The 12,153-nt window shown below is 42.5% G+C and overlaps 1 protein-coding gene across 5 annotated transcripts in view; it reads left to right on the top strand.

Annotated features, from left to right (window-relative positions):
• The window catches only part of UTRN (utrophin), an 897,027-nt gene that overhangs the window by 72,997 nt on the left and 811,877 nt on the right, over nucleotides 1-12,153 (top strand). The window contains exon 1 of one of the 5 annotated variants that reach the window (XM_073557626.1): nucleotides 10,425-10,542. The exons of the other annotated variants lie outside the window; for them this stretch is intronic. Coding sequence (XP_073413727.1) covers nucleotides 10,467-10,542 — 76 coding nt within the window. The 5' untranslated portion in view covers nucleotides 10,425-10,466. Of the gene's footprint in view, nucleotides 1-10,424; nucleotides 10,543-12,153 lie in introns of those variants that run through there. 5 annotated transcript variants of the gene reach the window in all.

Below are 12,153 nucleotides of genomic sequence, written 5' to 3'. Positions count from 1 at the left end.
TCCTAAAGGGATCTCCGGTATGGAAGGCAGGGCAAATCCATTCAGTGCTTTGGTTCTGACCCCATGCCTTTCTTAAAGGGATCATTGGTATGCAATTCAGGGCAAATCCATCCAGCGCTCTGGTTCAGATCCCAGGCTTTCTTAAAGGGATCCCTGGTATGGAAGTTAGGGCAAATCCAATCTGCACTTTGATACTGACCCCACTCCTCTCTTAAAGTGATCCCCGGTATGGAAGTCAGGGCAATTGCCTTCAAATGCTCTGGTACTGACACCAGGCTTTCTTAAAGGGATCTCCTGTACGGAAGTTAGGGCAAATCCCTCAGCGCTCTGATTTTGACCCCAGGGTTCTATTAAAGGGATCATTGGTATGCAAGTCAGGTGAGGGCAAATCCACTCAGCGCTCTGGTTCTGATCCCAGGCTTTCTTAAAGGGATCTCTGGTATGGAAGTTAGATTAACTCCCTCAGCATTCTGATTCTCACCCCAGGGTTCTATTAAAGGGATCATTGGTATTGAAGTCAGGGCAAATCCACTCAGCGCTCTGGTTCTGATGCCGGGCCTCTCTTAAAGGGATCCCCGGTGTGGAAGTTAGGACCGTTCCACTCAGCGCTCTGGTTCCGACCCCAGGCTGACGGGATGATGTAGGATATTGGGGGTAGTAGTCCGGTGGCTCTGGCTGACGGGATGATGTGGGATATTATGGGTAGTAGTTCGGTGGCTCTGGCTGACAGGATGATGCGGGATATTAGGGATAGTAGTCCGGTGGCTCTGGCTGATGGGATGATGTGCGATATTAGGGGTAGTACTCCGGTGTCTCTGGCTGACGGGATGATGTGGGATATTAGGGGTAGTAGTCCGGTGGCTCGGACGGGATGATGTGGGATATTAGGGGTAGTAGTCCGGCAGCTGTGATGGGATGATGTGGGATATTAGTGGTAGTTGTCCGGTGGCTCTGGCTGACAGGATGATGTGGGATATTAGGGGTAGTAGTCCGGCAGATGTGACGGGATGATGTGGGATATTAGTGGTAGTTGTCCGGTGGCTCTGGCTGACGGGATGATGTGGGATATTAGGGGTAGTAGTCCGGTGGCTTTAACGGGATGATGTGGAATATTAGTAGTCTGGTGGCTCTGGCTGATGGGACGATGTGGGATATTAGGGGAAGTAGTCCGGTAGCACTGGCTGACGGGATGATGTGGGATATTATAGTGAATGTGGCTATGCGGAGTGGGCGGGGCTATACACTCAGCTTTATATAATCATTATAATTTGTTATAACTAACCGTAGTTAGTTACTATGCCCGGGCAGCGCCGGGCTCTTCAGCTAGTATAGAATAAAGTAGAGCTGAGAAAGCTGCCCCCGCCCACACCAGGCTCTCCATGTACATTGTCTATTAACAATGAGCTGCTTATCACAGGAGGGGTGGAGTTTAACACTTTGGCACAAGGTGCTTAGTCAGGGCAATGATAATGTCCTAGTAATAAAACCTTCTTTGTAAGTAAGCAGCACACAGCCTGATAAGTGACACATTGTTGAATTCAGTGTTTTAACCCCTACCTCACACTGTCAAGTTTCTTTGCCAGAAAATGTCTTGTTTTGGCACATGATGTAAATGTTTTAGGATACTAAAGAAACCATTCCAGTCTATGATATGGTACATGACAGCATCAAGCCGTCTCTGATTTTAGGCTTCAACTTGTTATTCTTTTACATTTTGCAGCTCAGTTTTCCTAAATCCCACTCTGCAGAGACTGAATCCTAAGGAACGTTGCACGTTTTACATTACTTCATATTTAAATTGAAATCATTCAATGAACATTTTTATTGAACTGGGTCCAAAAATCAAATGCTAATCTGCCACTGAAAGTAATAAAACTGCTAGCCTGGCGAAGATCACAGCAAAGGCTGCCGTCCCACCGACAGAACTACAAGTGACCTTTGATTGCATATTATTGAATGAAGTCGTAGAATTATACATCTAGATGCAGGAGTCATCCACTTACCACTAGTGGTTTAGTTTTTTGTACTTTTTCATCATTCTGTGCCGCTGGGCTTCTGCTGACATGTACAGTGTGGGCAACAATTTCAGTCTCATGATGTACAAAACTGATATAGACATACCCCAAGCGACTTGCAGCTGTAATTGCAGCAAAAGGTGGCGTGACAAGTATTAAGTTCCAGGGGCCCAATAATATTGCACGCCCCACTTTTCAGTTTTGGACTTTCCACAAAAATGTAAAACAACCAATACATTTCGTTCAACTTCACAATTGTGTCCCACTTGTTGGCACTGTATCTGCCATTCAGCCATAGCTGCAGTATAAAGCAGGCTGGACTAATTAGTATGCATAAGATTTAAGGATTTTTGAAAGATGAATTGCAGACTACCTCTATCGCCAATCAGACAATGCTGACATCAGTAATTATGGTCCTGTCCCACTGTCAAAGAGAATCCTATGTACTTACTTAAATATAACTTTAAAGGGTCTCTATCAGCACAGAATGACTGTTCAAACTAAGTCCCGCCACTCAGTGCACAAACGGGCAGATTTTATCCCATAATTGAAACTTTTGATAACGACTGATCAGTTCTGTTAGAGAAAGAGACAGATTTCTCTCATAACATTTATTACAAAGTTGCTTATTTTTATTTTAAGAATAACTATTTTTCCATTTTTTATCTCATAACATAAATCAATAATACACGTGAAAATAAGCAACTTTGTAATATATCTTTTCAGAGAAATCTGCTTCTCTCACCTCCTGGATTGATCTTTCACTCTCACTTCACAAGTAAAATCTGTATTCAGTGAAGACATATTTTCTCCTTAATCGGAGCTGAAGGTTGTTGCTTGTAGTGTTCTATGTAGAGGGAAGGGGCGAAGATTAGGAGCTAGAAGCAGATACTGACATTCTGCTGCAAGTTCACACAAAATACAGTTACATTTTAAAGTGTGAACTTGCAGCAGAATGTCTGGGTCTGCTTCCAGCTACTCCCTCTCCCCCCCCTCCCCTCTCCATAGAATTTACTGAGCACTAACTGTCAATTCTTAGCTCAATAATGAGAAAATCTTTATTAACTGAGGGCCAATTTTTACCTATGAAACGAGAATGAAAGAACCGTCCAGGACGTGCAAAAAGCTAATTTATTTGATATATTGCAAAGATTCTTTTATTGTCATTTGTACTATTAAATCACTATCTAAAAATGAGTAATCGTTTTATTAAAGAACAGAACTGGAAAATTCAAACGTAAAATGTTGGGCCCTTGTGACCGATCGCTGATCATTACCTCAGTCCTACTCAATGAGATATTTAAAGTCTTAAATGCTTCAGAAATGCATCTCAACTTAATGGTTTATGTCACTAGGAACAGCTTGGGTCACGGAAGACTGTCCTGATAGAATGTGAAGGCTGCAGCCGATCAGGTGCCTTTGATTGACTGCAGTGGTCATTTGGTGCCCCCAACGAGTTTTGTCAGCAGTTCCACAGGATACACAGTACAGAGTATTGTCTGTTAGAGAGGTGATTATTGGTTTTTTGATTACTTACACGGCCCTGGACCCAATAGGATTTACATGTTTAGTGGTGAACAATCCTTTAATACTTTGACTTTAATACTGTAATCACTGTATTACTTTTGGAGTGAGAACAATACTAATCTCAGAGGTCCTGACCTAATATTTAAAGGACTTGATATGTGACAAACACTTAGTGAATTAGAAGTATCTTTTAGGCCGAGTTCACATGAGTATATTTCACGGTCCATGCATGGACCTTAACTGCTGATATGGCGACTCGTGTCGTGAGTAACACTTACTGCTTCATATGTGTCTTTGAGACTGAGAATTTGGGTCGGGAGACTCCCAATCAGTCCGGGAAGTGCGGCCGTATACGTATATGTATGATTTTTGTACAATTACATTGCAACTTTCAATTCTTTACCTTGAAAAATTAAAGCTGTGCTGTGATTGGCTGCTATAGCCAATAAAAGCAGCTTTTCTAAAAGATAGTTTTCCTGAATCTGTCCAATAATCTATATAACATCTAGAAAGTTAAAAATGAAGACAGGCGACACATCAGGGAAAGCGGGCGTACAGGTCTGTAACATGGAAAACTTCTCCTGCAAAGCTCTTTATTCACCTAACTTCTGGCTTTCGGGTTACAGTTTCCTAAACTTCCAGACCATCCACCCTCCCATCTTCAGCTACCGCCGTCACTTTTATGCTTCTGGTGGGAGATCCTGTTTTCTTTATGTCCAGGTATATCTCTTGTCCACCCTGATGTATGATGGAAAAGAAATGCCAATACCGTTTTTCAGTAACACATATGGTTTTTAAACTCCCATTCTGCTATTATTTACATCCCATTGAATATCTAAAGATTAATAATTGAATATGAATTATATCAGTAGTCAGTGTAACCTCTACAGATGTCATGACACAGCTGTCGGGTGACCTGAGACCAGGGGCTCCATCCCTGTCCCTAACACTAGGGGGCACCCTAGCTCGCCCCCAGTCCCCGGGATACTTCAGATGGCGAAGATGCCGAGGCCTCCAGCCTTGCCTTATCTCCTGAGTTAGCCCTCCATCTGTTCTCTTGCCCCACCTAGCGAAGAGGGGCGCTACTGTGCACCGTAGTACACCAACCCAACAAACAAGGCTGCACAAACGGGTTAACAGAAAATTCCAGTAATGCAAAATATTCACTCACATATAACAGAGGAATGCATCGGGGAGTGAAGGTAAGGGAATAAAATAAAATAAAGAAGGATAAGGAATTACCACGCTTACAAACCACGCAAAAGTCACTAATAACTCCTTCAACTCTCCTTCTCATATGAATTTCTCTCCGTTGGCCATGCAGCAATAAAGCTAGCTCTGAGGCTGTGTGCCCACGTTGCTTTTTTTAAGCATCCCATGTAATCATAATTGAATCCACACATGTTGTGCTAATGGTGCGTTTTTTTCTGCTGCAGAAACGCTTAGCAGAAAAAAACGCAGCATGGTCATTAATTTTGCGGAAACGCATGCGTTTCCGCATACATACAATTGTATTGCAAAAACGCTTAGGAAAACGCATGCTAACACGCTTAACAAAAGCGTCAAAACCGCTTACAAAAGCGCTTCATAAAACGCATGCGTTTTCCCGGGAAGAGGGTGTGCGTTTCCGCTCAGGAATATTCTGTACAAGGATTTATATCAGAGCCCAGATTATAAAGGGGAAAGTAGTGGCTAGCCGAGCTCAGCTGAGCACAGGGATTTCCAACATGGCCGATTACCCCCTGTTCTGCCAGAAAGAATAAACACATTTAAAATAAAGGAGGAGTGCTTCTTCTCATCGCCGGAGTAGGAGTAATCAGACGCTGCGGTCTTCTGGCTCCACACTGTCGCGGTGACCACATGACCACAGGTTAGTTTAATGTCAGACAAATTTATTCATTTTAACAAGACTGCACGATTATGTAAAATGTATGGAGTGGTTACTGTCCCCTAACTGCAAGTTTGAGAGGAATGAAGGATCGGGCATGTTTGATGCCCAATCTTTTGTTCTTGCGGGAGATAAATTACCACCAGAGATTCTTGCCAACAGCTTTTTCTTTTTCTGTAGAAAACACATGCCCATAATCAGGAGGAAAACCGTACATCTATTCCTCTGTTAGCAGGAAACTATTGTAGTTATAAAATGACATTTTATACTGGATTTGCTTGGTGTCACTTTTTGAGACATACAGTATATACTGTATATGTGTGTGTATATATATATATATATACTGTATATGGTATGTACAGTTACTGTATCATTAGATTGCTGTTGCCTCATACTGTTTAGCGAGCTAGGATTGCTGTTTTTCCGTCTGTCGCAGCCATACCCGCTCCGGTGATCCACATTTCTCTTTTGGCTACACGTGGAATAATAAGGGGCCTAGGCAGCCGGCCAGAGGCTGTTGGGCAATAATAGAGCCACTGGTATGTGCAAAATGTGATTACTGCTGTCAACACCACGGTGAACAAAACGGAGGGTGAGCGCAGCAGACAGATAGTGACCGGAGAAACAGATTACCCGACTCAGTAATAGGAGCGAAGCTTTCTGAGACAAATTGAGCTTACAGTTGTTCTTTATAAACCGTGGAATGAAGACACGGGGTGGCATGGCGCTGTCAGAATCCAATGTTGGAAAGGTATTTTTCAGCAGTGCTTGACTTCTGAATCTTGGCTGTGCCTCGTAATACTTTTTTTTAGGACACAACTATGTTTACCTCTGTTTTCCCACAGAGTTTGTCTCAAGCTCTTGTATTTCCACAGCTGCCAGCTTCTAATTATAGATGTTAAAAAAAAATAATGTGCTTAAAATAAACATTATTGATGATTTGATGAACCACTGGCCTAGTTTATGGGGCGAGAAAAAGGCTCCAGGGCAGTTTTACAACTTTATGTGGTAGCAAGCTAAATACACTCGCTTAGAAAGGAGACAGCTAGAAAGTTGGTTTGGCCTCTTCACTTGCCATCTACAAAAGTGAATTCTCACCTGGAAGATCTTTTGGCCAAGATTGGACACTGTCCCGTCACACTCTTTAAGGCTCATATAGATGTCTGTGCAGATCGATCCGAGATTGGACCTTAATCCTCAGACTGGTTGCTGCTCTCCCGACCTAAGCATGATAGTCTCATAAAAATACATGAAGTTATCACACTCGGGTTGGGAGACCCCCGTCCAGTCCATGTATTAGTGGTCCATGCTCAGAATAATTTGCACAGACATCTGAATACCGTAAGCCTTTAAAGTTCATCGGCCCACATATACCACGGACCGCACATTTAGAGCACAAAGACTTATTTTAGCCAGTGTGCCTGTGCATATTGTCAATTTTCCACATGGACCAGTGGTCTTCAGCATCCACTATTTTGGTCTACTTTGGTACATGCAATGTAAATTCAGGTCCAGTGCTCATCTGTAATGTGGACCAGCACTCTGGAGCCCAATTGCAGATGTGACTGACCCTTTTCCCTGTATAAAAAAAAACATCTTTACAGTGTCAGAATACACATAATTCAGAATCTTCCCTTAGTCTCACATCCAGTATCGGTGTATTCATTTATTGTTATTTCTACTGGTCTTGCTGAGACCAGTAGTTTCACAAGCAGTCACTGCCACAAACTGCCCCTAAAGAACAAAGAACAACTGGATATAGAACAGCACTGTCGAAAAATAGGGGTCATGGCTGTCATAATCATATGGCCTGCTAGCCACAAATGAAGCCAACAGGCAAAACCTAGGATCAGGTAGATACTAGTGTGTTCTGTTGGATATAATTTTTATGTGTGAGTGTAATTAAAAAACAAACTAGAAACAAATTGTCTGATGTACTGCTCTGTTATTCTTTAAAGGGAATCTGTCACCACATTTGACCTAACTAAACTATTAATGTGGTATACAGGTTATAGACTGCAGAATAAAATCATCCCTGTGTGTCTCATACCAGATGCTTTCTGGATAAATAATCTTTTATCACTTTATATAAATGACCTCTTCCAGGCTATAGGGAGGACGCTACCTGCTAGCTAACTCTGCCTCCAGAGTGTCACGACTCTGTTTCTGGGTGTCCCATGACCAGGGTCTCCTTCCCTGTACCTAACGCTATGGGGTGCCGTAGCTCGCCCTGTTCCCTGGATTACTTCTGATGGTGAAGATGCCAGGGCCACGTATCTTGCCTTGGCTACTGAATCCGCCGTCAGTCTGTACCCTTCCCCCACAGAGGAAAGAGGGGAATAGTAATACACCAACCAGGCTAATAAAGTAATACGAACAGGGTTAATGAAAAATACCAATCATACAAATATACTCACACATATAACAGAGGAATGTACTGGGGAGTGGAGGAACGGGTTAAACCAAAGTAGGAGAAGAAAGGGAATTATTACACACTCAAAACCTAACAACTGTCACAGATAAATCCACAAAACACCTTCTGCAGTGATAACCACCAACAACCTCTAGCCATACAGCATAAGCTAATGAGTGATAGCCAGGGCCCAGAATATATAGGAGATGGGAGTGGCTAACTTTGCACAGCTGAGAGCCTAAATGCTCCAGGAGCTCTCAACTGAGCAGATTAACCCCTGCACTGCCAAATTAAATTTACACCGCTTAATAAGAGGGTGAACTGCTTCTAATCAGTGCAGGAGTATGAGAAATCAGATTCTGCTGTCGTCTGCCTCCTCTCTGTCACTGTATACCTGTGACACAGAGCTTATTTTACATGAATGGGGAGTTACCAGTGTGATGTGTAATGGCCGCTCTCTTCTCTCCTGATCTCATTGCAGAGCTGGGTGTGATTATACCTGACACATCTGCAGGTTCCTCTCAGCTTCAGCTTCCATCTCACAGGCAGAAAGGGCTGCAATATGTTACAATGCAGCAGCGCTGATAGAGCTACAAAATATGTGTTTGTAAGAAGACAAATTTCATTTCTCACACTGGTATCTCCCCTTTTTATTTATAAGCAGCTCTGGAGGCAGAGTTATGTTCCAGGACGCTTTTTCCCCATAGCCTGGGAGAGCTCATTTACATATAAGAAAAACATGGATTTCTCCGGAATACGACATCAGATCGCAGATATCAAGATATAATTTTATTCAGCTTCCTATGAACTACATGCCTATATAGACAGCTTAGGAGGGTGGATCCTACTGACAGATTCCCTTTAAGGAAAACTCCTGACAGTATTGTTGTTATTGATTACTTCTGGAACTAATGGTCTCAGCTGGGCTGATAGCGACACTATAACTTGCTTACACTGACGTATATTCTCTCCTGCGAGAGAATCGGTCCGATTATATCAAAGACTCTAGACTCAAACTCTGCCAGAGTGTCACCTTAGTGTGATCCGATCCTCTTGCATGACAGAATCGTATCACAAGTGCTGAGAAGATGGAGAACATCATTTCTCCATCTCCTCCATCGGACTGCGCTCAGATGGCATCCGAAGATCGGAGCATCTCGCAGCATGCTGCAATTGTTTTCTTATACTGAATCAACATGAGATAATAATCGCTGATCTGCACTGCCCCGTAGAATAACATTGGGCAGAGCACTATCCGATAAAACATCGCACAGCACTCGGCTACGTTATACGACAGTGTGAGCGAAACACTGATAATGTGACGGGATTGTGGATTATGTGGACCCTGCTCTACAGATCACAAATACATGTAAAGTTGCATTTTCTCTTTCTAATATTTTAAAATATATTTTCACATATTTCATTCTGTTTTATCAATATAACAGGGTTAGAAATTCAGCATATAAACATCATTAATTTACACAAGTGTTTCAGTGAATACAGTGGCATCATATGGCAGTATTAAACAAAAAAAGCTCTGCTGCTCAGCACAACTGTCACTCGAGGAGGAGCGCCATCCCAGGCAGAGGCCAGGAAGGGAAGCCTGCGGAGTTGGGAGCTGCTTTAGCACTCGTACACATGATGCTTTTCCCCCTATGTTTTTAACGTGTAAACATTTCTGCATTTTAAAGGACCAGCAAAGTGAATGAGATTTCTGAAATCTCCTGAACATGCTGCTTAATTTTTCCTTGCGGATTTGAACCATCAAAGCATTTTTTTTAAGAAACATGTTAATTCTTTTAGCATTTTTGCAGTGTTTTTCAGTAGTTCAAATGAATGGTACAAAAACGCAATAAAACGTATGAAAAGTAATATAAAAGCACATCAAAAATGTCTATTATCCTCAACGTTTTCCTGCTAAAACTCTGATTTGTGGTGCAGAAAAAATCTGCTGCAAATACTCAAGGTGCGCACATACCATAAGAGATGAATTAAGAATAACCCTTTAATCCTCTTAGAAATGTTTGAATAAAGTGACAACTGGGTGTTGTCATTCCTCTTGTGAAAGTCATGTGTCTCTACAGTCTGCCACTGATTGGATAGAGCGGTTCACACTAGCATATTTGTTAATCTAAATATTTACTAAAACAGACACATCAAAGCTGACGGGTCTTTTTTTTTTTTTTTTTTGTTTTTTTTTGTTTTTCTTAAAAGTGCAAATCTGCAACCTTGCTTTAACAGATAGATAGTGTAATGGTTAAATAATTCTGCTGCTGCTAATTTCTTTCTTAATAATACATTTGTAGCTGTAGGAAACAAGTATTTTCATTGGCAAGAACTGCTGCCTGCCTCTTGTATGACGTTCCATCTTTCTAGAGTTTAGTTCATCCATAATGACCAGAGACCCAGGGGTTGACTTGGTTCCCACACGAGTATGGACCTAGTTGGCTTCTTTTTTCCTTTTTGACCCTCTAGAGAAATGTTTGCTTCTCAGAGCCTTGCATGTAACATAGGAAATGCCGAGCCCGCCCACCATACAGGGCTTCTCTTTGAGTTTTGTATCCGTTTCCTCTAATGCTGATTATACAGAAGAGGTGAAAACATCCATGTGAAGCCACACAGCATGCAGACAGCATGGAAACAACCCATCTTTTCACTCCAAACAAAGCTCAAGTCCAGAGCCTCCTCTATGAAGCCAGGTAATGTGTTCTCGAAGTAGCTGAGATACTCTTTCCATGGAGTCTATATGGAAAGTACAGGTTTGGTCTGCACACTAGCTTCTCAGATATTTCTGTTCCGTTCACTTTATTATTTTTTTGTCTCATCTGCGGAAGTGATCCCCTTCAGATGGAGCAAGAACACCGTCTATAGAATTGTGTGTTAGGTGGGCAGACTGAGGACTCATTTGTTTCATGTTAAGCCATAGAATCAATATTATGCATGTAGGTGGATTGTCCACTGTAACAAGGGGCAGGTGATGTTATAGTGCAGGGTGGGTCCTGTGGCCGACAGGGCAGAAGCAATGTCCCTTCTTCCGGACCCAGGGCAGATTTAAAGGGACAGCAGTGTTCGGGCCAGCCCAATTTTGATAACCCTTTAATTTCTCCTTACACTGCAAGTACACATGCAGAGTTCACTACTGAATGCTGTGAAGGACTATGTCCTGTGCCAATGTCAGGATGTTCTTTGTATATACACCAGTCCCAGTGTCTCCTGTGTGATGTATATGCAACAGCCCTGGTGTCTCCTGTGTGATGCATATAAACCAGTCCCAGTGTCTCCTGTGTGATGTATATGTACCAGCCCCAGTGTCTCCTATGCGATATATAGCATTTAACAAAAGTGAGTACACCCCTCACAATTTTGTAAATATTTTATTAGAACTTTTCAGGGGACAACACTGAAGATATGACACTTTGATACAATGTAAAGTAGTCAAGTGTACAGCTAATATAACAGTGTAAATTTGGTGCGCCCTCTAAATAACTCAGCACACAGCCATTAATGTCTAAACCGCTGGCAACAAAAGTGAGTACACCCCTAACTGAAAATGGCCAAATTGGACCCAAAGTGTCAATATTTTGTATGGCCACCATTATTTTCAAACACTGCCTTAACTTTCTTGAGCATGGAGTTCACTAGATCTTCACAAGTTGCCACTGGAATCGTCTTCCACTCCTCCATGACAACATCACGGAGCTGGTGGTTTATATAGACCTTGCACTTCTCCACCTTCCATTTGAGGATGCCCCGCAGATGCTCAATAGGGTTTAGGTTTGGAGACATTCTTGGCCAGTCCATCACCTTTATTCTCAGTTTATTTAGAAAAGGCAGTGGTTGTCTTGCAGGTGTGTTTGGGGTCGTTATAATGTTGGAATACTGCCCTGCGGTCCACTTTCCAAAGGGAGGGGATCATGTTGTGCTTCAGTATGTCGCAGTACATTTTAGCATTCATAGTTCTTTCAATTAACTGTAGCTCCTCCCAGCCAGCTGCACTCATGCAGTCCAAATCATGACACTCCCACCACCATGCTTGACTGTAGGCAAGACACGGTTGTCTTTGTACTCCTCACCTGGTTGCAGCCACATATGCTTGACACCGTGTGAACCAGGGCTGTGGAGTCGGTAAGCCAAACCTGCAACTCCGACTCCGACTCCTCAATTTCTCTTACACCGACTCCGACTCCAACTCCGACTCCGACTCCACGACTCCGACTCCGACTCCCACACATATTGCTTATATTTAAGTGAAAAATTTATTGTAGTACAATGTGAACCTCAGACATTTAATCATTTTTATGATCCCATAA

This window comes from Dendrobates tinctorius, unplaced genomic scaffold (genome assembly GCF_039654945.1).
Source record: "Dendrobates tinctorius isolate UK_male_01 unplaced genomic scaffold, ASM3965494v1 ptg000250l, whole genome shotgun sequence".
NCBI lineage: Eukaryota > Metazoa > Chordata > Amphibia > Anura > Dendrobatidae > Dendrobates > Dendrobates tinctorius.
This window is presented reverse-complemented; position numbering and strand designations above follow the sequence as displayed.